Source organism: Tenrec ecaudatus, chromosome 13 (assembly GCF_050624435.1).
Source record: "Tenrec ecaudatus isolate mTenEca1 chromosome 13, mTenEca1.hap1, whole genome shotgun sequence".
In the NCBI taxonomy this organism is placed as follows: Eukaryota; Metazoa; Chordata; class Mammalia; order Afrosoricida; family Tenrecidae; genus Tenrec; species Tenrec ecaudatus.
The window spans coordinates 109,805,435-109,832,626 of record NC_134542.1 but is presented as its reverse complement, the minus strand read 5'-3'; the positions used below and the strand labels follow the sequence as shown (position 1 = coordinate 109,832,626).

The following is a 27,192-nucleotide window of genomic DNA, read 5'->3' as shown; positions in this document are numbered from 1 at the left end:
CATGGTCCTCCCTCGAGTCTAATTTATATGTATAAAACTTACATGTGGGCTCTCTGGGCAGAGCAAAGAGGTAAGTAGTCAACTACAGGTCAAAAGGCCCAAGATTCTATTCCGGCCAGAAGTAGGAAGGCCTCCAGTGGTGAACTTAAAGTAGGCACTGGAGAATGTCAGTGTCTAGCTCTGCTCCGGCATACTCGGCTTGCAGGCACGTTGATACAGGTCGAATGGCTTCTGTGTAATGTGTGCTCCTTTGCTCATTTGCTTTCCAAGGCAACCAATAAACAGAGCAGAGATGCTATAGGGTTGCTGCAAGAAATCTGTCTGCGTCTCGGGGTTCTCGCTGTGGAATGACTTAAAGATCTTCCAAATGCTGCTGAATCTGTTTGAAAAGTATCCCCCTAGCAATGCATATTTCTAAGGCATACATATTTATTTTTTAAACCAATTGGACCTGCTTATCAAAGTGAAATCTAAATCCAAAACAGTACAGGTGACCAAAGCAAAAATCCATCAGCGTCATTGAGAGCCTTTTTCACTTCTGAATTAAGGCCTGCAGAGACGGGCTACACCACAGTTAACTAATGTTCCTCAATACCTAGTACAAGGGGCTGCAAACAGAAAAGAACATTTATCACTATGAAGGGATGAATGCTTTAATTAATTCCACTATGCACATGAGATAATTTAGCCAGAAGAAATGGATTATATATTTAATTCAAAATTATGATATTCTCTCAGTTTGAAACAAGTTACAAAAATTGTCAACTTTGGTTCTATGAATGTCAATGAGAAACATGCTTCAGACTTAGGGAAAATATCTTCAAACTACACCTGAAGACTAGTAGGTAAAACCTATGCACTCTCAACATTCAGCAATAAAAACAAGCAAACTTATCCCTAAATATTTGAATTAGTAAAGAAACTATCAGATTTATTTTGAAAGTGATATGCAAATGTCTAATAAGTTCATAAAACGTGTTCAGTGTTATTAGGCATTAGGCAAATGGAAGTTCAAACCACGGTGAGATATCATCGCACACATCACAAAAATATGACAGCACCAAATGTCACAAGAACGCAGAGAAATTGGGTCACTTATGTAAACTGGTGGAAATGTAATATGGGACAGCTAAATAAACACACTCAAACACACAGAACTGAGCACCAGTAAAGTATTGCATCTGAATTAAATTGGTAGACTATAGCAATATCAACTGATTGAGATATTGTACTACAATTTTGCAAAACTTACCTATTTGGGGAAAGCGGAATAATGTATATACCAGATCTCTTTTTGTTGCTATTAAAAATTGTGTGTGAATTTGAAATGATCTTAATGAACAATTTTCACTTTAAAAGCATACCTTTGACAATTATAGCTGACCTTGGATAACATAGGTTTTAAGCAGGCCAGTCCATTGATATGTGGATTTTTAAAAAAATGCTGTGTGATGCTTGTTTTATCGACATGAATAGTAAATTTCTTCAGTCAATTGTGTATAGTGGTAAAAAGCATTCTCTTGTGATTCTGGTGTATTGTTCATTGCATTTAGTGACGCATCATAAGCCTTGAATATCATCATGGGACCCATAAGAAGGGGCATCCGTGGTGCTGGAAGGGTTTTAGAATTAGACAAAGTTATGAAAATACTAAGAAAATTTGAATCTCTTGATTTTTACCAGATTGAGGTATGCAGCTCTAGTTGCCCACCCTTTCAAGATGCATGATCGCATCATAAGGGCCATTGTGAACATGAACAAGAATGTGTGTCAAGCACATCTGCTTTCTTCATTGAATTTGTTTATGCACATATTTTGTCTTCAGTGTCAGTTGGGAAGGTGAGTATCATACAGTGGCAAATTATTAGAACAAACTGTTCTTGTACTGAGGTGAAATGTGAGTAGAGGTCCAATGTAATATATATATATATATATATATATATATATATATATATATTACACCTATCTTTATATATATTTATGTATATATTACACCTATCTTTATATATATTTATGTATATATTACACCTATCTTTATATATATTTATGTATATATTACACCTATATATGTATTTACATATATGCATATGGATATTTATACCTATATAAAAAAAAAAAAAGAAAGAAGAGTAAAAAAAACAAAAAAATATATAAATAGTTCCATGTCTAGTTGTTATCCTGACCCAGAGAGAAGGACCTGCTATAACCATCAGTCTGGCTCCCATTTCTCTCAGGGTTCCATATCTCAGGACCCACTTACCCACGAGCACTTACCCAAGAGCTACCTTCCACACCAGCCCTAGTCAGAAGTCTACAATCAGCTGTCCTCCGAGATGGTGCCTGGCTATTAAAAGATAGCGCGTCTGGGATCTTAAAGGCTTCAAGTTAAACAAGCGGTCATTTAGCAGGGAAGCAACAAAGCTCAAATAGAAGAAGCACACCAGACTTTGTGATCATGAGGTGTTGTCAACAGGAATAGATTTCAGAAATTCAAGAAACAAGTAATCAAATTGACATGAAGGAGCATGGACAAAGTGAAGACCCCAAACGTCTCTGTGAGCTATTGGACAGTCCCTTATAGAAGGACCACACGGAAGGGATGTTAAGTCCAGAGTGCTGTATTTCACTGATGAAACACATAACTATCCCTCAGCTCTTTAATGTTCCTCCCCTCACTATTATGGTTCTTGTTCTACCTCATTCATCTTGTTAGACACGAGTATGTTCATTTATACAATTAAGATTATTTGATTCATGAAAGCCAAGATGGTTAATCTTTCAGAGACAGTAACAGGAGTAATGATTCCCTGAGGGTACGGGTAGAAGAAGGGAGAGTCAGGGGAAAGGAGAGAAGGGGTAGCTGATAGTAATGACAGTGTAATCCCATGTGATATGAATGGATAACATAATTGTAGGTGAATGGATATACTGAATCGTGAAAGGCATGGAAGACAATAATATTTAACCTAACAAGAAGACTTTCTGGGGGGTGGAGAAAGGTAGGGAGCAGATAAAGGGGAGCTGGTATCAAGGAGTTCAAGATGAATGAAAATGTTTTGAAAATGATGATGGTAGCAATTATATAATTACGCTTGATGTGATTGAACTATGCAAAGTTTTGATATCTATAAGAGCTCCCAATAAGATGATGAAAAAGACAATTAAACTTGTACGTGAGAAGAGGATATAAGTGATAGTGTTTGAGAGTTCATAGAAAATGGAATGAAAGACGGTGGAAAATTTACATAAATTTTTGGACTCTCTTACACATACAATTCCCAATATACGTGCTAATTAATTGCTCATGTTATCTAGTCATCAACAGGTTTTTCGTGTCTAAGTATTGGGAAAGTCAGAAATTACTCAGGGATTTTCCACTGCACTAGGGGTCAGTACCGATAGTCACCACATTGTTCAATGTCAGTTGTAGTCCAGTAACTTCACTACATGACTCCTTAATTGCCATCCTCTCCAGAATGTGCTTTCAAACATCATTAACCTAGATTAACAGAGCTAAATTATGCAACTTTATTCTGCATTGCTTATATTGTTCAACCTAAGACTCCCATCTATCATCCATTCTCTCTTTTATTAACCAGTTTCCTTGGGACAGTGTTCTGCTAACAATGGTAAAAAGTATTTTTCCTTTGTCACTTTGTCAGAAACACAAGTACATTTATCCTTCCATCTCCAGCTATAAGATCTAAATATCACTCACTTTGTTATAAATCTTCCCCCTCAGTTTCTCTCCTACAGAAAAGTACTTGTTTTCTTTGTTTTCAAAGTGACTCCTCGTATTGTCTTTAGGCTACCTGGAATATTTTTCTCTTGAACATTAAATGTTCTAGTTTTGTTTAATTCAACTAAAAGGGTCATCTGATTGTGTGGTTTTTTGCAATTTTTTTTGGTCTCCTATTTGTTATTTGTTTCCTATTTCCCTGAACTGAGACCTTTTTGAAGTTTTTGTTTTCAGGATTGTCACATAGTAAACACAGCATAATGTTTTTTTTAACCTTTTGTATACTTTATAGTATTTGAAAGAATGAGTAAAGTGATGATCAAATCACAATGTATAATTAAAATGCATAATGAATTTAATTACTTGTATGCATATTTTATAGAATTATGATACTCTACTGCCAATTCCTCTTGTCCCTTCCCCATTCTTCTTCTTCTTCTTCTTTTTAACTATTTGCAACATTTCGTTTGGTGTTACAGCATTATCTATCGATTTGCTGCATACATAATCAAATATGACTGTGGTGAATAACAGTTGTATAATGAGAGAAACTGCATTGTATTGAGCAAGAAAACACACCTAGGAATAAAAATATCTTCTCTTTAAAATGTGAGGGAGGCCCTTTGAATTCTTCTTGTTGTGCTAAAAGTGCTTATTAATGTTATCCTTGAATAGATTCAAAATCTACTGTATAAAGCATAGAATCAAGTGATTAAATAGTATAAAAATTCTCAGAAGGTTTCAAGGTGTACTTGAAGGTTGAGTAAACAAACAAATTTTCAGTGGGATTACACTAAAGAAAAAAAAAGGAGAGAGCCAAGGAAAATAAAAGACATAGTGCACTAGATTTCTAAGAATAAGCCATGAACGTAATGCTGAGTGACAAGCTAAGTTGCTGTATATGAGGCTTAGGGATAAACTTTATAATATAAAAATAGTTTTAAATAGTAAATAAATCCTCTGTGGTATATAAACTGCTCTAAGCATTTAATGTATCCAAGACCGAGCAATAAATCCTAATTGGAATATTTAATTCAACAACAGATAATTAAATGCTGATTTGTTCTTAACAGAACAAAATTGTTCAGCCTAAACTGCCTGATGACTGTAATTTCTCAGTCATTGACAATGCTCACTCATAAAATGCCAAGTTGGGTGCTTTGATTAGGTTATGATACACTTTTATTTCAAGTATGTCACATTTCTGGATTTAACCATAAACAAGCAAGGGAAATCCAGTGCATTACAATCTAAAAACAGTTTCACAAGGTCAAAAGCTCAGTCCATCAGTGACATGACTACGTCAAACTGGCGTTACAGATGCCGAAGTGATGACTTGTGAGGCACAATCGGTTCACAGGTGAAGTCGGTCCTTGCACATCCCTGCCTGCTGGGTTTTAATTGGGCCGACATTTCTCAGGAGTACCTATGCACTGGAGTTTCTTTTTTTCCACTTCCCATGTTTGCAAGGAAAGCAGTGCTATTCCCTGATCTTCGCTGGAGGTCAGGCAATTAATGTCGAAAATCAGTCTCCCTAAGCAGGGAATAATGGCAAAGCTTTAATATGACTTTGGTAGCAGATGCATTTAGATTTGAATCCCAGGTCTACTGTTCATCATCGGCAACTAACTTCTTTAAACAAGTCCCAGTTTCTAAATCTTTAATAAGCTACCTTTTAACAAATTATTTTTTAGAAATGATTAATGTAAAGTGTTTCACAGGTGCTTTACAAATTATAAATGCTTAAAATGTAAAATATGGCAACAAACAATGATATCTAATACAATAATAAGGGTTCTTGTGGGTGGGGAGGGAAGGGATAAAGGAGAGCCGATATCAAAGACTCCAAGAAGAAAAAAAATGTTTGGAAACTGATGGTGGTACCAATTGTAAAATGGTGCTTGATCTAACTGAATATTGGATTGTTATAATCTCTACAAGAGCTCCCAATAAAAGATCAATTTAAAAATTCATTCACTGTATTTATTAACACAGCCAAAAAATGTGGTTTCACTGAATCCTCCTTCCCAGGCTAAGTGCAAAGGATGTATATCATCATGGTGAGAATACAGACATGATAACAAGTGATCGAGAAGGATTTTTATAACCTGATGATACCCCAAGCTCACCACAAGGATATTCTGTCTTCTTCTCACCTTCTGGGAAAAATAATGTATAATTTGACAATAAATATGCATGAGGAGCAAGCCAATTGAACAGTGTCATCTTCTTTCCTTATCTTACTCTCTTCATGAAAATTGTGTCTGCGATGCAGTGATCAGGCAGTTTAACCTAGAGGTCACCCCAGCAGAGACATTCATGACACAATAATTACAATTGCCTGTGGGGAGACACCAGTGAAATTCAATGAGCATCTAATGTACTAATAAATATCCCTGTGTACATGAGTATATCATGGTCGCTGTGAAAGCAGGCTTATGGATATACAGTTCAGATATTCAAATGTTAGTTTAGGTCGGAGCCTTACTGGCATCATGGCTGATGTGAGGGCTGCTAACCTGAAGATCAACAGTTCAAAACAACCAGCCACCACGTTCCCCAAGAGAACGATGAGGCTTTCAACCCTATGAAGGAACTGAGAAATTCACAGAGCCAAGTATTGAATTTCACAAGGTTGCTGTGAGTCTGGATTGATTTGATGGCAGTTAATTTAGAATTTTTTAAATATGTTCATTTACAGTGCTATAAAATCATTTTGTTCTAAATAATCGCATGGAAATTGTCCTGAAAAATTCTATGAAGTGGAATGATCAAAATATAAACTGATAGTGCCCCAGTAATTGTGTAAATGTTTTCTTATGAAATTTAACCAAAGTTAAAATGCTTTAAACTTTCATATAAAATTTTAATATGAAACATAAATAAATTTAAAATTTAATATGAATTTTAAAAATTCATTTGAAATTCTATATGAATTAGAGTTTAACTTTATAAGTAAAAGAAATAAAAAACATGTTAGCTTCATTTCTTTCTAGCTCTGAAATGTCTATGAAGGTGAGGGAGTGAAACATGTATTTTTTAATGGAAAAGAAAAATCTAAAACAACATCAGTATTTTATGCATATTATTAAACAAATAAGCTACTGATTTTTTTTTCAGGAAACTGTTCAAGCACGCACAGTGAACTTACTGTAATAATATATAAACGTATAGTTGCTATGCAACATGTTTTTGAAACTGTTTTAATGAGTCATTATATTTTTGAAAATTGCTGGTGGTCTACTTCTGTTAAGGTTATAGCAAGCAAACAAATAAATCTTTATGCTTTAAACTACTCACATAATATTTTTATTGTTAATGTACTGATCCGAATCTCTCTATGAGTATGCGCCATTACATAATTCCTCTCTTTGATTCTTCAACTGGGTGTTTTAATCAAATTTTCCATCTTTACCAGAGCTGAAACGTCCTTCATGATCGGCTCCCAATGGACACACCTCTCATACTAAACAAAATGTTGGTACCAAAGCACCTCACCAAAGCTCACCAAACCTCCTCAGATGACACAATTGGAAGTCTAGGTCCAGAAAACAAAGCACAGAAAATAGTTGCTAAACATGCTATGGAGTGCCATTCTTCTCTGGCACACAGGGGTACTGTTGGTTGTTTGTTTGTGGGGTTTGTTTACCTTTGCTTTAGCTTTCTGGAATAAAGAAATAATAAAGGTATAAATCGGTAAAAATGTATAGATTAAAAACTCCTATACAGCAGTTCTACTCTGACTTGGTTACTTTGAATCAGAATTGACTTTACCTTGGTAGGTCCGAACCAACCATATCAAGCGCACTGTCATCCGGTTAATTTTGTGGCTTGGCAAACGTAGAGTAAAATTGCTCCTATGAGAGCAGAAAACCTCACCTTTCAGTATTGTAGAAGCTGGTGCATTTGAACCTCCAATTCTGCAGTCAATAATACAACACCTAATCCATAGTGCTGCCATACACACCCTGGCATCCAATGATTCCAACTCACAGTCACCCTACCAGACAAGATGGAACTTCTCCTGTGGTTTCTGAGAGACTAACTCTTTGGAAGTAGACACCCTCATCATTTTCCCGAAGATGGGCTGGTGTCTTCAAACTTCTGGCAATGTGGTTAGCAGCCCAACGTGTAACCACTAGCTACTAACTAGACATCCTTTAAAAACAAGAACTCACAAATGTAAAGTTGCCCACGAAGTTATTTCTGAATTGATATATCCTCTTGATTCAGGGGATAAAAACAGAACAATATATCTTATTTTATATTTTTGGCAGTAGGTGTGCAATAATTTATCTTTATCCCTTGTATTAAGAAGACTTATCAATCAGTAGCTAACCATTTGACCATTTCAACTTTGGCCTGCTCTTTGTGTGAAGAGACTCTGGATGGCACGGAAATGGTCTTATGGCACATGGCTTACGTGGTGTTGGAAGCGAAAGCATTTCACATTTCTCCATTACTTTTGAGTTTTCTTTTTAAATAATGTTATTGTATTTTCATTGAAGTGTAACACTGCAGTGTAAGCATTTAATTCAAAATGTCTACACGATTTGTTTAGCTCTATTGTTTACACTCTTCATAATGCAAACATTCTTAATATGTCCATTTGTCTTGCTCTATTTCCAATTATTATTAGGGCTCATTTTGGGTCACTATGTGTCAGTGCTGACTCACCAATAGTCATTGACACGGTTTTAGGAAAAAAGAAGCGTGTCAAATTTTGGACAACTGAAAAAGTGCTATTCAATAAAACAATATGTTTTTAAAAGAAATGAATGTCTGATTTATACCCTCTACTCATAAATTCTGATTTAAGGTGTAATTCACAGAGATTTTGAATTATTTGTGGTGAAACATCACACTCATGTTTCAATATTAAATACTCCAAACTACTTACAATAAGTTCCCTTAAATTGGTTTAAACCAAATTTAGTCCTTTTTATGGCTTTTTTTTTCTTATAGAACCCCCTGTTTCTTTTGTTTTCCACATGAAAATAATAACATTTCAGTTGAACTTTAATTTTAAAAACTACCATGGATTTCAATGGTACTTAAAAATCTTGTGAAAAACAGTACAAATGAAATAACTGTTAAAAGTATCATTTTATGATAGACTTTTTCCTACAGACTACCAGTAAGGAATTACTTCAATAATTCTATTGATGCTAAACAATTATTGGATTATCCTTATTAAAAATGAGCTACTTCAAATGGCAAGTAATATGGTTCTTGCTCCAAAGTGATATAAATATGAGAAGAGAATGGTTTTTAAAATTTAAATATTATGTTGTACAGATGTCTATGTACAAACATGTACCATATTTTCAGAAAGAATATCTGAACTCCTGATTTTCAAATATAAGGTGAGACTTAAGGTAAAGGCCATTGATGAAGACCTTGAGGTAAAAAAAAAACACGCCTTAACAATAACTGAAAATGCTTATTTTGAAGGTTATTAGCTCAGATTTCTATTCAACTTGGATTAATATTACTTGATCTTATCAAGTGACTCAAAATGGTTTTAGGGCACATGGCTGGCATTATGCTTCAAATGAAAGTATTTCACATTTCTCCCTTACTTTTGAATTTCCTTTTTAAAATAATATTTTCCTGTGTTTTCATTGAAAGTGAACACAACAGCATGGGTTCCAATTCAAACATGCCCACACCAATCGCTTCACCCAGTGTTTGCGCTCTTCCTGAAGCAGACATGCGGGGCATTTCTAGCTCCTCTTTCCATTTCCCTAAGTTTAGTTTTCCTTCACTCTACATTTTTATCTTATTTTAAAGAAGTTTTGGACTTTAGCTCGTTTTCTGGTGGCACATATTTTCTTTGCTGAAATATCACAGTGTCTCGCTATAATATTATTTACATCGTAAACCAATTTGTTATAGGGCTCAAAGTAATGTTACAGGTTGTGTTTGGTTCAAAGTAAAATGCACCAAACTATGGGTCTAAACCTTTAAACTCAGACAACCGAGCCCCCAAGATATTTGGCTACTCTCAGAAGTATCCCTAGCGATATTTTTAATGTGTTTTACTATGCGATTATTCCAAACAATAAATTTTTCTAGGTTTTATAACACAATGAGTAGATAAGGAGATTTGGCAATAATTATTCTACTGTAGACTCAAATTTCCTTAAATTATCATTTATCAAGGTCACAAGGGGAAATCTGAGCTGGCTAGAGTTCATGTCAGAGGCAGTGGTAGAATCCAGTCTCAACTAGATCACAATGTAGTAGTGCTTCTTTGTGTCAGTGCCACTTTATAAGGAGACAATGGGAAGGACAGAGCTCTCTCTTTCCCTCTCCAACAGCCTGCTTGCTTGGACTCTGCTTTTGGCTCCCAGGTCCGAGGCACAGGCTAGGTGGCCCATCATCCTAAGAAGTTGTCAGCATCCTCTAAGTTCCTGCCTGCACTGACCTATGATCATCCGACTGCCTCACACACCTCCCTATGTCATCCACTAGCAGTGTGTGAGCCTTGAAGAGGGTTCTGGTTAGCACCACACTCATAGACACTTTGCTGTAAAATTCTTTCTTAACAAAAAGTTTTTGCTCATACCTATATGAATGTCACTGGTTTTGTTTCTCTAGAAAACTCAGTCTAATACACCTTGAGATAGTTTATTGTGCCAGCCTGGCCGATAAACACAAGTGGGATTAATTGAAGGGCGGAGACAGAAATGGCTTGGTGAGCCTCACTTTTCTTGTCTCTCGCTCTTTAATCATTTGATCAGTGTGTGGCTGCCTTTCTTGTTCTGTGCCGCAATTTAAAAGGTACACTACCTGTGTGACACCTAGCATGTGGACTGTGTCGCTGTAAGTTGAGCTCCCTTTAAGACCACACGATTGAAATTTATATCTCTGGAACTGGGGACTGACAGTTGGTGGCCTGGCTGAAGGTTGGTGACCTGCCTTGCTGTTTGCTGCCTGTGCTGGGATAGCCTCGCTCTCTCTACAGAGGAGGACTACCTGATGGCTCTCAAGACTTGAAGGACTGCCAGTGTCTCACAACTCTCTCACGGGAGTGAGTTGCACTGAGCCAGTTGTACTGCTTTATAGTTTAACTGTTCATTTCTTATATTATATATCTATCTATCTGTATATAATTTAACAGTTCATTTCTTGTGTTATATATCTATCTCTATAAAGATATATAAATATAGATATATATGTATATAATTACCAGCAATCTGTTTTTGTCTCTTTAAAGAGCCCTAACACACAACTCTCATATGATTTTGCTTCATGTATTGCACTTCCCAGATGTCATGTCTTTTACACATTGAGGTTTGTGGCCACACTGTAGCAATCAATTCAACGGGTGCCATTTTGCCAACAGCGTCTGTTCACTCGCTCCATTCCATTTTGGTCATTCTCACACTATTTCAAAGCTTGTCATGACACTATTTCAGGCATAGTAGAGTATACTATGGTGTCAACATAACTTCTCTATGCACTAGGAAAAACTCTGACTTACTTTAATACGGTGGTCTGGAACTAATTTTGAAATTTAACCAAGGTATGCTTATACCTGTAGGTTAATAAATTGGCTAATGTTGTCTAACTTATTTCCTTTATTTATTCTACCTCAGAGTTCTCAGGTACTTCTACATATACAAATTTAAGATGAGCTTAAGGCCTTATTGCTTAGTGAAGTGGAGTGAAAGTGGAGACAGATGAAGTGTCTCGGCATCAATCTCCACCTACGGTATGGATTTTGCCTCAATATAAAGGAAAAAGACATTTCTCACAACTGGACCAATAAACAACATTACAATAAAGGTAGAAAATATAGAAGTTGCCAAGAATTTTATGAATCAAGATGGAAGCAGTAGTTGAGAATTCAAATGGCATATTGTATCAGACAAATCTGTTGTAAAAGACCTCTTTCAATTGTTAAAAATAGCGAAGAAATGCCCTTGAGGACCAGGGTATGCTGACCCAAGTCATGGTCTTTTCCCTGCCTCCTGCCATGTGCAAGCCCGGCACCATGACTACAGAAAACTGGAGGCGAATAGATCTCTTTAGATGACTGTGCTGGTGAAAAGCACTGACTGTACCATGGACTGCCAGAGAGGAAGCTAACAGATCTGTGAAGAGGACAGCCAGGCTACTTCTGACAGGGGAAGATGGCTGGAATTTTGTCTTAGTACTTTTGACATGCTATCAGGCCTCTGGAAAAGAACGTCGTTCTCCTAAAGCCAGCATTAAAGAGGACCTCTCTCAGGAGATAGACTGACTCAATTGCTGCTCTACTGGGCACCCAACGAGCAACCATAGTGAAGATAGTGCAAGACTGTGCAGTGCTTCATTCTGGTGGACATAGGGACACAATACGTTACAACCAACTCAACAGCACTTAACAGGCAAGACCTATATGTTCTGTTTTAAATGCTTAAAGGGAATAGAAGGAAGAAGGAATTCGGCAGAGAACCCCAACCTTGCTTTATGTACTCTTCAAGAGAAATTTTTTATTTTTTTGAGAATGAGTCAAGGTTCTTTTTCAGCATCCTGGTGTTTTACTTGGTGGTCTATTATGGGCCCTGAAGGCAGAGGGGGCTAGACACTGAACTATTAACCACAAGGTTTGCAGTTCGAACTTACCTGTCACTCTATAGAAGAAAGATGAGGCTGTCTATTCCTATAAAGAGTTAGTCTTGGAAATCCAAATACAGCACTTCTACCCTGGCCTACAGAATCACTATGGGTTGGAACCAACTAGCTAGCTGTGAGTTTGATGTGGATTTGAATGCTGCTATGATAGAAATACCACAAGTGAATGGCTTTAACAAACGGAAATGCATTCTTTCACATATCCAGAGGTTGGAAGTCCAAATTCATGGTGTCTGCTGTCCTGTCGGGGGAAATTTCCTGTTGGTTCACAGTTTAGGAGAAAGGTCCTGAGCACATTTCTGCCTCTGTGGGTTGAGTATTGGTTAGAGATTTACAGAAGTCACTCTTGGCGTCAATCTTCCCCAGCATCTAGTAGGCCCTCAGGGCAAAATCACTGGTTCATAGGATCACTTCTGGTTTTACTTTTTTGATGGAATAAGGTCTCATATTTTCTGTCCACTTCTTTTTCCTGTTATTTAACACTTCTCTTTTCTCTTACATAACAAAAAATGCTGCAAGCCACATTGCAAAGAAACTCGCCTTTCATGGCTCAGGTCTGTGACCTGATTTAGATTGCTGTATCCCATGATAATCTTCTAACATCAGATCATAGCTGATCTCATTAAATCACAGCATAGAAGTTGACTGCATTGTTACCTCACTGCCAAACCACTAAGAGTCATGAAGCAACTGACCTGACATATACTTGGGAGGACACAATTCAATCCATGAGTTTTAGGTAATATAAAATAACTAAATAAACACAATACAGAATGAATAAAAAGACTACATACATCATTCTTAACATACATTATTGTAACTATTGTTACAGCATAATAACAATCAGAGAACCATATGCACATTGTATTGTATTGCCTCTCAGTGTGTCACACAGCCACAGTAAAAATGAGATACCTATCAATTACATTGCTTATAACAACCTATGTATTACTCAAAATACTGCAACATACTTATATGTTATTTTTTTTTTTTTTCATTTTACCTCCTTACCCTGTAAAATATCTCTCCTGAGGGATTTAATAAGAATGATGAATTTCTGAATTAATTTACAATACTGATGCTTAATATTTTGTTTGCCTTTTAGATATGGATACATTGTTAGATTCTTAGATTCACTATTAAAAATGAAAACAAAACAAGCAACTTACCAACTGGTTCCTTCTGATTTTGAAAGAGAATCTTGCTATTACTGCCATCCATGTTTGCCATATTAATTGTGTTTCCATCCGTCCAATAGAGTTTTCTTAGTACAAAGAGATACAGATTAAAAATCTTAGATGTGGATATATTTGATGAATAGAAACATACACCAAGGAGCAAACAAATATCAAAATGTATTTCTGACTCAAGGTTAATTCTTTTCAGGAAGTCCAAGTGTACCGTGTCCCTTTCTGATAGCAACCACGATGGTGGCCTTGGGAAAAAGTTCCATCTGTTTTTGTCCTTTCATTAAACAAAATTGATCTCATTTAAATTTTTCTACCACATTCATAGCAACATTTAAATATGACTATAATAGATTATTATCACTTTAAACAATTCACTGCTGTAGAATCATCCTGGCTGTGGAGAAATGAAACACACAGACAAAACTAATTTCAGTGTTTCCTTAAGAAGGATGGGGAGACAGCATTTGCTTTAGCTCTGGAGAACCTTTCTTAGGTCCCTGATGATGAACAAAAGTGGTGGTGGAATCTGATGTGCTCAGCATTGGCCCAGACTTCAACTTGTGGTAAATAATATATTAACAATTGACATGCTAACGGGAACCAACTACTTTCCTCTGCATCTCTTTCTCCTGACCTTTCATGCCTAAGAAACACATAGTAGTGACATTTTATTATGCCCCATATCAAACTCCCTGCTGTTGGGTCATTTCTTGCTCACAGAGACCCATAGGACACCGCAGAAGGTCTCCAGGGTGTTTCCAAGAAAGTAAGTGTCTATGTAGGCCATTGGCCACATCTTTCATGTACAGAGTAATTGGTGCATTCAAATGACTGACCTTTAGGGTAGCAGGCAAGTGCTTTAGCCAATGTGCTGTCTTAGAAACTATAGAAGCTATAGCTTTTCTGCAGATATGAAAACTCTCTCATTGGAATCCTTTCTATAGTTTTTATGTTTCCATTTAATTTTTTAAAAAATTTATATGTATCATCTGGATTAAACAATGTATGTATATGCACAATATATAATTATAGAAATACAATTATTTTATATATATATAGTTTTTAAATGTAGGAGATGTGCTTGGGTGTATGCACGCATGTTTATAATCCTTCAAAGCACACTGCCATCAAGTTGATTCCAACAAATAGCCACCCTAAGGACACCCACCCTAAGTGACAGCCCTGGTGGGTTTCACTTTCTCCTGAAAAGTGACTGTTGGGTTTGAACTGAGAATCTCGAGTTCAGCAGCCACCCACATCTAACCTGTTACATTACCAGGAAGCCTCGCTTATGTATCACATTGTTTAAGTCAGAGGACACACCTAATAAAAATGTTCTACACAAGGGGCTTCAAAAATGTCATGGCAAAAAAAAACCCATTCTATTTTCATTTCATTTTTGAATCTCTTGTATCTATAAACAGGCCCTGGTGGCACGGTGTTTGTGCTTGCCTCCTAACTGACACCCACCTGTTCTGCCGTGAAAGGAAGGTGAGGCAGCCTGCTTCTGGAAAGACTTACAGCCTTGGGAACAATGTGGGCTGTTCTACTCTGTTGTGTAGGGTGCTTATGAGTGAGAATTCATACATGACAGTGAGTTTATATCTGTAAATATATATATATATATATATATATATATATATATCCACACACATATCTTCTTATAGCTGCACACACACAGATATACATTCCTACTCATAATGACCCTATGGGACAGAGTAGCAATGTTCCATAGAACTTCCTAGGACCCTTCTACAAGAGGAATTGACATAGTGACTTCAATGACGGGTTTAAATGTAGGAATATTGGTGAGGATGATGCGGAATCAGACAATACTGGGTTCAGTTTTACATGGGGCCAGTATGAACCAGAACTGACACAAAAGCTCCTAAACTCAAGAACTATTTTAATAGGTGCAAATCTTCTGGTCTTTTATGGTATGGGATGTTTAATCATTGAGTCACTAGGGCGTCTGCTATATACAATTGTAAGGGGCTTCATGAAGTTCATGGAAAAAGAATTAAAAAAGAGGGAGATAAAAGATTATGGAAAATTAATAAAACCTTTTGAGGTCTCCTTGTCCATATACACATTGGACATATATATGCATACATAGATATCCATATATATATATACATGATTTCAAGCATAAACATATGTAGAAAAATAAAGCACAAGTTTGTGGTATTTTGGATTAACTTAAAAAATAATAATCATACTTTACCCCCTGACTGGGTGAGCCGCAAGACATTGTGGCTTATCGATCCCATGGATAATGGAGGTTTTCAAAGAACCATCTAACCGGGCCACATTAATTTGAGTTTCATCAAATTCTGAGCTAATCCAGTATAAATTACGGGATACCCAATCCACTGCTAGCCCTCTGATACTCTGAATATCTGTGAAACAGGAAAGAGAAAATTAAAAAGTGAATGAAGTTTCTCATTCTGTTGGCTTTGCTAGTTAAGTTATTTTCAGTCTCAAGAAAATTTAATTTACACTTAATTTGTTAGCTAAAATTGTAAAAGATTGTAATCTCCTTCCCTTATGGGCACTTCTGAAGGCATGAATAATCATTAATGTCTTAATGCTGAGCCATTTGAAGACCTGAAGCAACAATTAGCATCGAAATGACACTAACAGTCAATGATTCACCAGTAAACACTTACGAGCAGACACAGGCAACAGTCTTATGGTCCAAGGTGACCAAAATTCAAATGAGAGTAATAGCTTCTCCAGTCGGTAGCACATCTTCCTATTTAGGAAGAAGCACTTCTGGGCTATCAACAATGGGCTATTTTATGTTTTAAGTGTCAATTTGTTGTTACCAGAATGCAATAAAACAATTCCACTTTCCTAAAAGAATCACCGGAGTTGAACATCTTTCAACGTAGATAATTAACAAGAATTGACTGAGATGAAAAACAAATCCAAAACCTTTTACCATTCCTGTAATGTGGACTCTACAGAAATTACTGAGATCTAATTATGTTTGTATTTATTTGAGCCAATAAGAATATCAGGGGCATTTTCTTCAATGATTCATTTAGATATCTTTAAAACATAAATCGAACTTAGATTTAAATATAATTGCACAGTTTAATTGAAAGAAAATATACTCAAAATAAAAATAAAGTATTAAATGGAAAATCTATTGAACATTATGATATAAAGTAGACATGGTTATACATAGCATTTAACTATTCTCATCCATCTGGTTCAATACTTATATTTTCAGGTTACGAATAATTAGGTTGTAAGCATTTTTAAATTCACAAATACTTTAAAATCATTACTTAATGATTACATATTTCTAGTATAGTTTCATTCTGGAGCTTTCTAAACCAGTGTTTTAAAAATATTCAGGGCAGCTGGAAATAGTGTTAATGAGGATTCTGATTCATTAGCTGGTGAGGATTCGCCAAGATTCTGCAGTTCCGACTGCCTCCAGGTGATCTTATTTCTGTTACTCAAGTATGTGGTTACACTTGATGGACATCTAGGACCCAGAATTACAAAGAAGACATGACTTGGCTCCCATTTTACTTCTGCTTCTTCCCCTTTTATTTGACCATGTTTCCACGCTACCACGTTTGCCAACGTGAAGGGGCAGCGAAGGAGGGGAGACCCTCAAGGAGCTGACTGGTCACAGTGGCTGCAACAATGGCCTCACATGTGGGAACAATTGAGAGGCTCTGGCAGTGCTGTGCTTTGATGTGCACAGGGTGTCTGGATGGGTCGGAACTGCCTCCATGGCCCCTAACAACAAAAACTCATTTGACAATTGTTCTAAAGAAGCGAAAACACGATTAATTTTTTTAATGTGAAAACATTAGAATTTTAAAATTTGACAATTAGTTCAAAAACAAATAACAACAAAAAAGCCAACAACCCCAAACTCGGTGCCATTGAGTCAGTGCTGACTCCTAGGGACCCTCAGTGGGTTTTCTGAGATGCCCAGTTTTGGAGTTGACAGGAGTAGAAAGCCCAGTCTTTGTCCTGCAGAACCACGGGTGGTTTTAAACTTCTGATCGTGCAGATTGCAGCCCGAGGCGTAGCCACTACACAACTGACGTCAGTTTGAAAGGACATGGATACTCAGTAATCTGGCTTCTGGTGTAAATTCAGTATTGTTTGATCCTCCAATCTCAACTGAGTCTCCATTCTTGCTGAAAACTCCTCTGTATTATTTCGAAATAATTTTCCATCCGAGTGCCCTTTGAAGTCTTAAGGTTTACATTTTTCTTAAATCAATAATTACTCAGCAAGTAAGTTTTCATCAATACTTTACTGGTAAGTTGGTGAATTTCAAATGTGGCATTTCTTCATTTTCAATTCCAAACTTCCATTCTTTATTTTTAAGTATCATCTTCCGTGTCACTCTCTGAAGCTAAGCATGCCTTGTCTCTTATTTATTTATTTATTTGCTACCCCAAGATCTGTATTAACCTTTGTTCTATATCCATTAGACTTAATTTGTTGACAAGACACAAGATTACTGTAATGAAAAATATTTGGGTTTTTGTTTCAGGCTGTTTGCAATTTAAAAAAAATATCTTTAGCCAAGTAGCTTATACCATCTATGTTTTTCTATTGTGTTTAATGGAGCTATTGATTGATGATACATAAACCAAACCCACTATCTTCTTCACGATTTGAAGTCCATCAGGATAAATGAATAAATACAGCACATCTATCACAAAATAATGAAAAAGAAGAGTTCGAATGGAGATAAACTCTATGGAGCAGGTTTAAACTTCCAAGGTCTTCACATCTTTGAAGTAATGCATGAAAAATAAAGAAAATGAGTGGAGTATTTTAAAGATATAAAAATGGGACATTAAAACCAAGGGATAGTAATTATTTATCAAAATTCACATATAAGATATGAGTAAAACCCAAAAGGAACTTTATATATATTTTAAAAGAAGACAATAAGAAACACTACATCTCACAGAAACATTAAGCTAATTGGAGTGATTAAACAGAAGACCAGGCATAGCTGAACAAAGAATGAGTGCAACAACGTAAGTTGACTGGAGACCACACAGGAAAATAAAAGGAGAGTAAGAGAACATGTCACATCCATTTCCAAAACGGGGAGAGAGAGACGATTAGAAAAAGCCGAGATGTTTCACTGGTCTTTCTTTTTTGCCCTGTGGTGCTTTTTTTCTTTTAATTAAATGACACGATAGGGAGTATAACAGATTCTAATTGTCATAAAACATTTTATATGTTTAATGATGATCGACACAGGGAGAAAAGCACACCACTACAAAAGAGTAACAATTGACTTGGCATTGGGATTCTCCAAAACCACAAGGGAACCAAGGGTGTGGAATGACCTCTACTAAGGGTTGTGGGAAAACAGGCCTCAGAATGTTGTGTTTGTTCAACAAAGCTATCTTTCAAAAACAAAGATGAAATATTTTTCAGGTAACAGCATTTTGGGGAGATGATCACTAGGATTTTCACTGAAATGAAGGAACATTTAAGGCATCAGAATTGGAAGAAATATGCAGATAACACAACCTTGTTTACTGAAAATGAAGAAAACTTGAAGCATTTGCCGCAAAAGATCAAGAACTTTAGTTCTCAGTGTGGCTTACAAATCAACGTAAAAGAAAATCCTTACAACCAATAAGAAGCATGCTCAACAGAAAAACTGAAGATTTCAAGGAAGTCCTCCTGCTTGGATTCACAACCAAGACTCCTGGAAGCAGCAGCCAAGACATCGAAGGACTCCTTGCACTGGGGTAAATCTACTTCACACAACCTCTTTAATGTTCTGAAAAACAAGAATGTTTTATTGAGGACTAACGTGAACATGACCAAAGCCAAGGTATTTTCCATAACTTCATATGCATGTGAAAGTTGGATATTGAATAAGGAAGACCAAAAAAGAATCAACACGTTTGATTTATAGTGCTGAAGAAGAGTATTGAAAGACCATGAACTGCTAAAAGGACAAACAAATTTGTCTTGGAAGAAGTATAACCCAAAGGCATCTTAGAGGCCAAGAAGACAAGACAACCTTTCATGTCCTTTGGGACTATTATCAGAGAGACGATTTCCTGGGAAAGGACATCATGCTTCCCAATGTGGGAGGCAGTGAAAATGAGGAAGACCCTGTACAAGACGGATTGATACCGTGTTGTCATGTAGGAGCAGTTGTGAGGATGGCAGCCCAGGGGTGAGTGGTTGTACATTGGGCCACTGTCATCAGAACTGCCTGAGCAACAAATGAAAGAAGTCATTCAGAGAGAATGAAACTGAGCACAGAAAGTCTTAAAGGAAGACGGGGAAGGGTAAACATGCACATATATTGGCATATATATAAATAAAAATTAAAAAGGACTACTTACATCAAATTCTCTGCTTGATATATGAGGGAGTACCCCCCATAAAACAGACTTTTCCCCCCGAAAGCTATGTATTTAATTTTTTTACAAACAACCTTATTCCCTTCAAAGTACTCTCAAATACAAGTAATACATTTCTCAAATCTGGGATTCCATTCTTGGAAATATTTTTTCAAACTCATCTATTGGATGGCTGACAGCACTTCCCTCACTTTTTTCTTCACCTCTTCCTTGTCATCAAATTGCTGTCCTTTCATGTCCTTCTTCATTTGTGGAAACAAAAAGACGCTGCACAGAGTGAGGTCTGGTGAATAAGGTGTGTGGGGCAAGAGAGGCATGCTGTTCCCAAAACTGGTGCACTGAGATGGCTGCACAAGCAGGTGCATTGTTGTAGTGGTAAAACCAGTCCCCTGGCTGGACAAATCAGGCCATTTTTGTCACACACTTTTCTGCAATCTTTTCAGAACCTCTAAATAGAAAGCTTGATTAACAATGTGACCTGTCTTGCTGCTTCTCTGCTAGAGAACAAGCCCTCACTGAAGAAGCACACCAACCTTCTGATCATGAGGTGTCAACGATATCAGGTAACAGGCATCAGAAGACCACAAGCAAACAAACAAACAAGCAAACAAAAACAAATTGTTGAGCGTGAGGAGGGTCAGAGCAGGGACCCAAACCCATCTGTAGACAATGGGACATCCCCTCACAAAAGGTCGCAAGAAAGGGATGAGTCAACCTAGGTGAAATATAGCCCCAATGAAATACACGATTTCCCCTGGTTCCTTGAGGCTTCCTCATCCCCACTCATATAATTCCAACCTTGTCTTTCACTGTGAGCTAGGTCACAGCATGTACACAGGTACAGATAAGAGCTCAGGACACACAGATTCATGGTCAGCTAAACCCCTCAGGAACAGAAATGGGAGTAGCAATACCAGGAGCGTAGAGGGCAGGTGGGGAGAGGACAGGGTAAGAAATCACAGGGGATGGGAGACAGTGGTTGGTGTAAGATAAGACGATAATAATAATTTATAACTTCTCAAGGGGTCACAATGGGGGGAGGGGGTTAAGGAGGGTAAAAAGAGGAACTGCAAATAGAATGCACATGTTTAGAAAATAATGTAAGGGCTCAAATAGAATGTAAATGTTTAGAAAATAATGATGGTAACATATGTACAAATATGCTTTAACATATATTATATATAATATGTTTATATTATATATATATAAATATTACTGTAAGAGCCCACAATAAAATGATGGTTAAATAATATTAGTGTGACCTGGTGGAATGGACTTCAAATCCACTACCCACATTATATCAAAAAACCAAATGAGTATTGCCTTGATCTTTGATTTCACTTGATGAACTTTTGGGGGGCAAGGCGATGGCATCTTCCACTGGCTTAACTGGTGTTTTTTATGAAAAGCACTATGTGTCGTCACCAGTAATGACTTTGGAAAACAATTCTGGGTCACTTCAGAGCTGTTCTTTCAAAGCACAACGTGTTTCCAATTGACGCTCTTGCTGGTCAGTCAGAACCCAGGGCACACATTTTGCATTGACCCTTCTTATTCCCAAATCTTCTGCTAAATTTCACTGAACCGAGCTCCAAGACAGTCCAGATAATGTCCCCATCTCTTCAATGGCCCATCATTACAACAGTGCATGAAAATTGGGACGTGTCATCATTCGGCATTTCACCTTTTTTGAAATGAGAAAACCACTCATACACTTGAGTTTTTCCATAGTGCTGGCCTGCTAAGTCTTAGCATCTAAGATGTGTTCAACATCACAACAGTTTCTGGGACTTTTCCTCCTGAGCTGAAAACACATTTTCCCAGCTCCACACTGTTCTCTTAAATCAGCCATCATGAAAAAAGAGGCTCTAGGGAAACTGCTTTTACCAAAAAGTTCACTGTGACCTGAGAGAACCTTCCCAGGTGATGGCACTGGGTGCACTAACTCAGAGCAAGTTTCTCTATGCTCATCTAGCGGGAACAATGCAAACTATGAAAGCTCCACCCAGAGGAGGTTTTCAGGTTTTTTTTTGGGGGGGGGGGGGGCAGGGGAGAGTTGGTAGAGGGGGATGGGGGAGAGATGGCACCAGTTTGTATATTTCAAGCATATTAGTTAATATATATACACACATGCTCAAATATAGTTTTATTTCTAATCGTAGATTTTCCACATCGGAGTCTTACAAATGGGTGAAAATTGTTTTATCTGTCTTCAGGTATACCTTCAAAGAAAAAAACTATCTCCACTCTTATAAACTCTACTCACGTAAATAGACTTAGAACTCATGATATTCAAGCAAAACTTATTTCAAGTATATTGTGGGCAATTTTTTTTTGTCTATTCCTAGAAACAAACTATAAAAAAAATCAGCTGGCAACATTTTTGAAAGCTTTCTCACGGGAACCTTATAATCATTAAATATTCTACTTATTGCAACCGTTGGAAAATTAAACACACACAGTGCTCACAGGTCCACCTGGGTAAGTCAAAAAGTACTGCTATTTGGGTTCAGTTTATTACACACACAGGTTTATTCCAAATATTGAAATGTGTTTAAACATGTTTCTGTGGTAATTCATGATGGCTGCAGGCAAGTTCTCTCAGTAATGGCCTGGTCTTCGTTTCCTTAGCATGCCTTAAAAACAAGCAAACAAACTAGTTGAGTCAGAACCTTGATCACCTTCCAAGGTTGGGCCAGCCAGGCACCTCATTAGGTGCAGGCAGAGGCCTGCTCAGAGGTGAGAGTGACTGCCCTCTGGAGGCTTCCAGAGGGATCGTCGTGGTACATTTCATCCAAGGACACGGGATTATTGTGAAGAAGTTTTAAGGAAATGAAAGTGCATTGGTGAGCGGTGGTTAAGAAAAATCAAAAATAAACAAACAGAAAAATTGTACTAAGAATTTCTTTTCTCTAACATGAACATCTACATACTTATTTTTCTGGGGTAGAAAGGGCAGCCCTACGAGAATTTCCTTGAAAAACTACTCCATTCACCCCACAAGTGTATTCCTGCCCCTTCAGACTTCTTACAGTTCCCAATCGAAAACGATGAAAAAGATCCCAATCTTCTTCCCTCATTTATAAACTATTAAGGGTTCAGAGGAGAGGGAGGGGGATGGAAAATAAGGAAAACGAGCTGATTCCAGGAACCCAAGTGGAAGGCGAATTTTGAGAATGACGAGGGCAATGAATGTATAAGGGTGCTTTACTCAATTGATATATGTATGGATTATGATAAGAGTTGTATGAGCCCCAATAAAAAGATTTATTAAATTTAAAATATATATGTAAATAAATGATAAATAATTAAAGAAACTTTGGACAAAGCAAAAAAAAAAATGCCAACCTCACCGTTTTGACATGGTGGTGTAAATGAAAGAGCACCATGGCTTCAGGGAAGGATGAGAGATACAGAAGCCCAGCATTCCCAGGGACATCAAATGGACTCTGCCTCCGGGACAGAGTAGAACTGCCCCAGACTGTCTGAGTCTGGACCATTTTACAGGAGCAGAGAGCCTCATCTTTCTCTCATAGAGATTAAAATTTTAAAGCATATTAGTTAATATATATACATGCACACACTCACATATACACAACACCATACAAACCAAAAATACAGAAACATTTGGAAACCAAATCAGGCCCAGCCTGCATCACAGGGGGATCTATTGACAAAGATTTAACTGTTCAGATAAGATTCATGTGTTTGATCTTCTAGACTGCTTTCTCCCAAGAGTTCTGCTTAGACACCACTTTCCTCCCGACCCTCCACTTTAGATAGCGGGGCTTCTCTATTTCCTTTATAGTTCCCAAAACGAATCTTGGGCTCCCACTGTTCCATTGCCTTCTGCACACCAGATTCTCAGAATTTACACTCTGATACTGATCCCTCCTTCGACTTCAGTTTATGTAGCTTCCAATTCTTTGTTGGCTGATTATGGTGTGCTTCTTCCAAGTGGACTTAGTTGATAACTCTCTTCGATGGCTACTTGTTTGGATGCAAAAATCCCGTCTTCCTCCAAGTAAGTAAGTGAACAATCTTTGATTCTCATGTATGTATTCATTATCGTTGAGAAAATATTGTTATGCAAATTATTGCAAATAATTGTGAATTGTGTCCACGAAGTAGAAGTATGTTGTGTGATGTTAATAAAAACAACCTTACTACATTTTATCAAACAACAATTCATACTTAGTATACCCCTAAGGATAAATTATACAACTTAGTATACCCCTAACTAAATATGAACTGTCTCGCCCTTTTTAATATACATACAGAACATCTTGTGTTCTATGCAATTCAAAATGGCTTTGCATTCATGGCAAAGGGCTTGAACAGTTTCCTGTTTGATGCTGCTGAATTTCTCCTGCAAAATCTACCTACATGAGTGTCAATCATGAAAGAAGCTTCATGTGCTCTAGTACATTAATGTTGATTGCTTCTTGCTGTGATGCTGGAGAGAAGCCCTACTCCCATGATGCCTTATACAAGGTGCTAGCCCTAAGGCCCACAATTAGAATCCACAAGCCGCTCATGGGAGAAAGATGAGGTTGTCCTCGCCTATAAAATCTCAACTATCCAAAGGGGCAGATCTCCTCTGTCCTATGGGGTCACTATGAGTTCAATCAACTCGATGGCAGCAAGATGGTGCTGGAAGCTAAGCTGCTGTGCTGGTATTCCACATATAAGCATTGTCACATATGTTTGACAGATTTCAGCTGAGCTTCTAGCCTAAGACAGTTCTGAAGATGTAGTTCCAAAAATCAGGGCAAACCATGTTTGATCGGTGCCTCTAACTTGCTTACTCTGGAGCTGTCATGGGGAACTGGTTGTGGGAGAAGGGCAGTATGCATGGTACATCCAAAGGCCAGCAAAGACTGCAGAAACCCCGAGTGAGATGGAATGACCACATAGCTGCAGTAGGGGACTCAAGCTCACCAAGAGTCTAGAGATGGCATAGGAAGGACCAGGCGATCATTTCTTCTATTATAGGACCACAATCAGCTCAAGGGCAACATACAGAATGACCTTTAATGGACAATTCCATTTTAAAATTCAGTCTAATTATGTTTATATAAATATCACTACACCCTGCTCCACTCCCAAGTGGAGAAGATCCTATAGAGGACGTCTTTTCATTCGCTTTTAAAGTAAAACTGCCCTTTTGGCATGCTTGAGGGAACGGGATCAACCCGCTATAAGCAGTTCATTTGAGTAATTCTTTAACACTCTGAATCCTAAATTAGCAAAGCGCTAGCCTAAATGCACGGGTGCTTTAGTGCTAAATATTATCAGACATATTCATGCACTATATGCAAACATTCAGACCTGTCTTCCAGCTTTTAATGTGAAAACTCCTTTTGGACAGAACTGAGATTTAAATCTGTACTGCTAACTGCTTTTGTTAAGAAATTTATTATTAAGTAGAGTCTACTTTGAAATTTTTACTTTGCTTTGAATCATAGATATTTTATATATCTGTAAACTTACTGATTACTTCTCCTATCTTTCTTCTAAATATTCATATTGGTACATTCATGGCAAATAGTAAATGTTCTTTAGACTCATTTAATAAAGGAATAATAATCAGACTCCAATTCATTATGGGCCAACACTTAAGCAAAGATTTTGATAATTCAATGACAAATAGAGTATTCAAAAATTGCAGTTTCAAGTCTCTCCTCTCTCTCTCTCTCTCTCTCTCTCTCTCTCTCTCTCTCTCTCTCTCTCTCTCTCTCTCTCCTCTCTCTCTCTCTCTCTCACACACACACACACACACACACACAATACCTTGAGAAAAAATACTCTTTTTAATAGTTAATTCATTAATACTTATTGAAAACCCATGTCTTATTCAATCTATGCCCAGAGATATATGGGGATGTGTTCTCTGACTTATTTGTACAGTCTCATCCTGAAGAATGACGTACAGAAGGAAACTGAAAATGAAGTGATTGTTCCTTCTCAGTGTCCTATCTATCTTCCACGCAAGCAAAAAGATTCCAGGCAGTCCATTCCACATGTTTTTTCTTCTTGTGAAACTAAATTTCTAGTTATCACTCTACTGTGTGCAATATAATTATAGCATTCAACAATTGAAGGATGTAGCATATTATTAAATCTCTGAATTATTAATTCCAACATTCAATTAGCAACAGAGTGAGATAATAGAGATTGAATTATAAAAGTTCCTGTGATTACTACAAATTGAATAACAAATGCATTGTTAAGTTGTAACACGTGTAGGTCATTTACCTCTTGAAATAACCGTTTCCAAGCCAGTTCCGTTAATAAAGGCCCGCTTGATGGTTTGTGTTTTAATATCCGTCCAGTATAAACGTTCTTCCGATGCATCAAAGTCAATCACTGTAACATCATCAATATCGGGGACTGTAAAGGCCGTGATAAAGTTGAAATATGGATTGTCAATATCCACTCCTCTGATTTCAGAACGCCTTGCATAAAGAAGGAATTTTTTCATTTCTAGAGGGGGAAAAAAAAGATGTGAAGTGTTTTTCTCTTAAAAAGTTGGAAAGTTTAAAAAACATCTAGGAATTCTAAAATATGACTTGCAGGCTAGTTAATAGATTTTTTTAACCTCAGAGAATCATAATCAAGATTTAATGGAGACATTAGGGCAGAAGTGATGAATGTATTTTCAATAAAATTTCCTAATAGAAAAAAATGCAACACAACTTGGATTCCTAAAGTCGTTATTTTTTTTGTTGTTGCTAGAAATGCCGAGAAATTCTTAATCATTCTTTCAAACCAGGACATTCAAACAAACTTGCTACAACTTATAGACCCTATGAATGTCACACTAACATGTTTTCCCTTGAATGTATGACATTTTTACCTAAATAAGTTTATTAATTTTCATCAAATATACACTTCACACTATCATTGAATAAAATTTAATACTGACATTACAAATTATATTCTTATTTCTTCTATCAGTCGTTACAAACTCTGTGAACCGTTTCATCAGTTTCCTTCCACAGGTACGTCTCGCACTGAACTTGTGGAATATCAGCAGAAGGAGCCGTGGTTCTCTTTGAAATTATTTTTATCATAGGAGATGCTATTATTGTTGTTTGCAATTAAAATGTGTTTGTTTTCATTATGAGTTCAGGGTCCTCTTACATGAATTTGCAATGAAAGAAAAAGTACTAAAAACAAAATGGCTCTGTCTCTGGAAAACAAACAAAAACGGGCACTGGTTGTCCTTCAGGACTTTTGGTGATTATATTTG

At 37.0% G+C, this 27,192-nt stretch overlaps 1 protein-coding gene across 1 annotated transcript in view; it reads right to left on the bottom strand.

The window, feature by feature from the left end:
• The window catches only part of LRP1B (LDL receptor related protein 1B), a 1,653,255-nt gene that overhangs the window by 623,335 nt on the left and 1,002,728 nt on the right, over positions 1 to 27,192 (bottom strand). The window contains exons 29-31 of the mRNA XM_075529151.1: positions 26,196 to 26,423; positions 15,779 to 15,953; positions 13,534 to 13,628 (exon numbers count right to left, since the gene is read on the bottom strand). Coding sequence (XP_075385266.1) covers positions 13,534 to 13,628; positions 15,779 to 15,953; positions 26,196 to 26,423 — 498 coding nt within the window. The remainder of the gene's footprint in view (positions 1 to 13,533; positions 13,629 to 15,778; positions 15,954 to 26,195; positions 26,424 to 27,192) is intronic.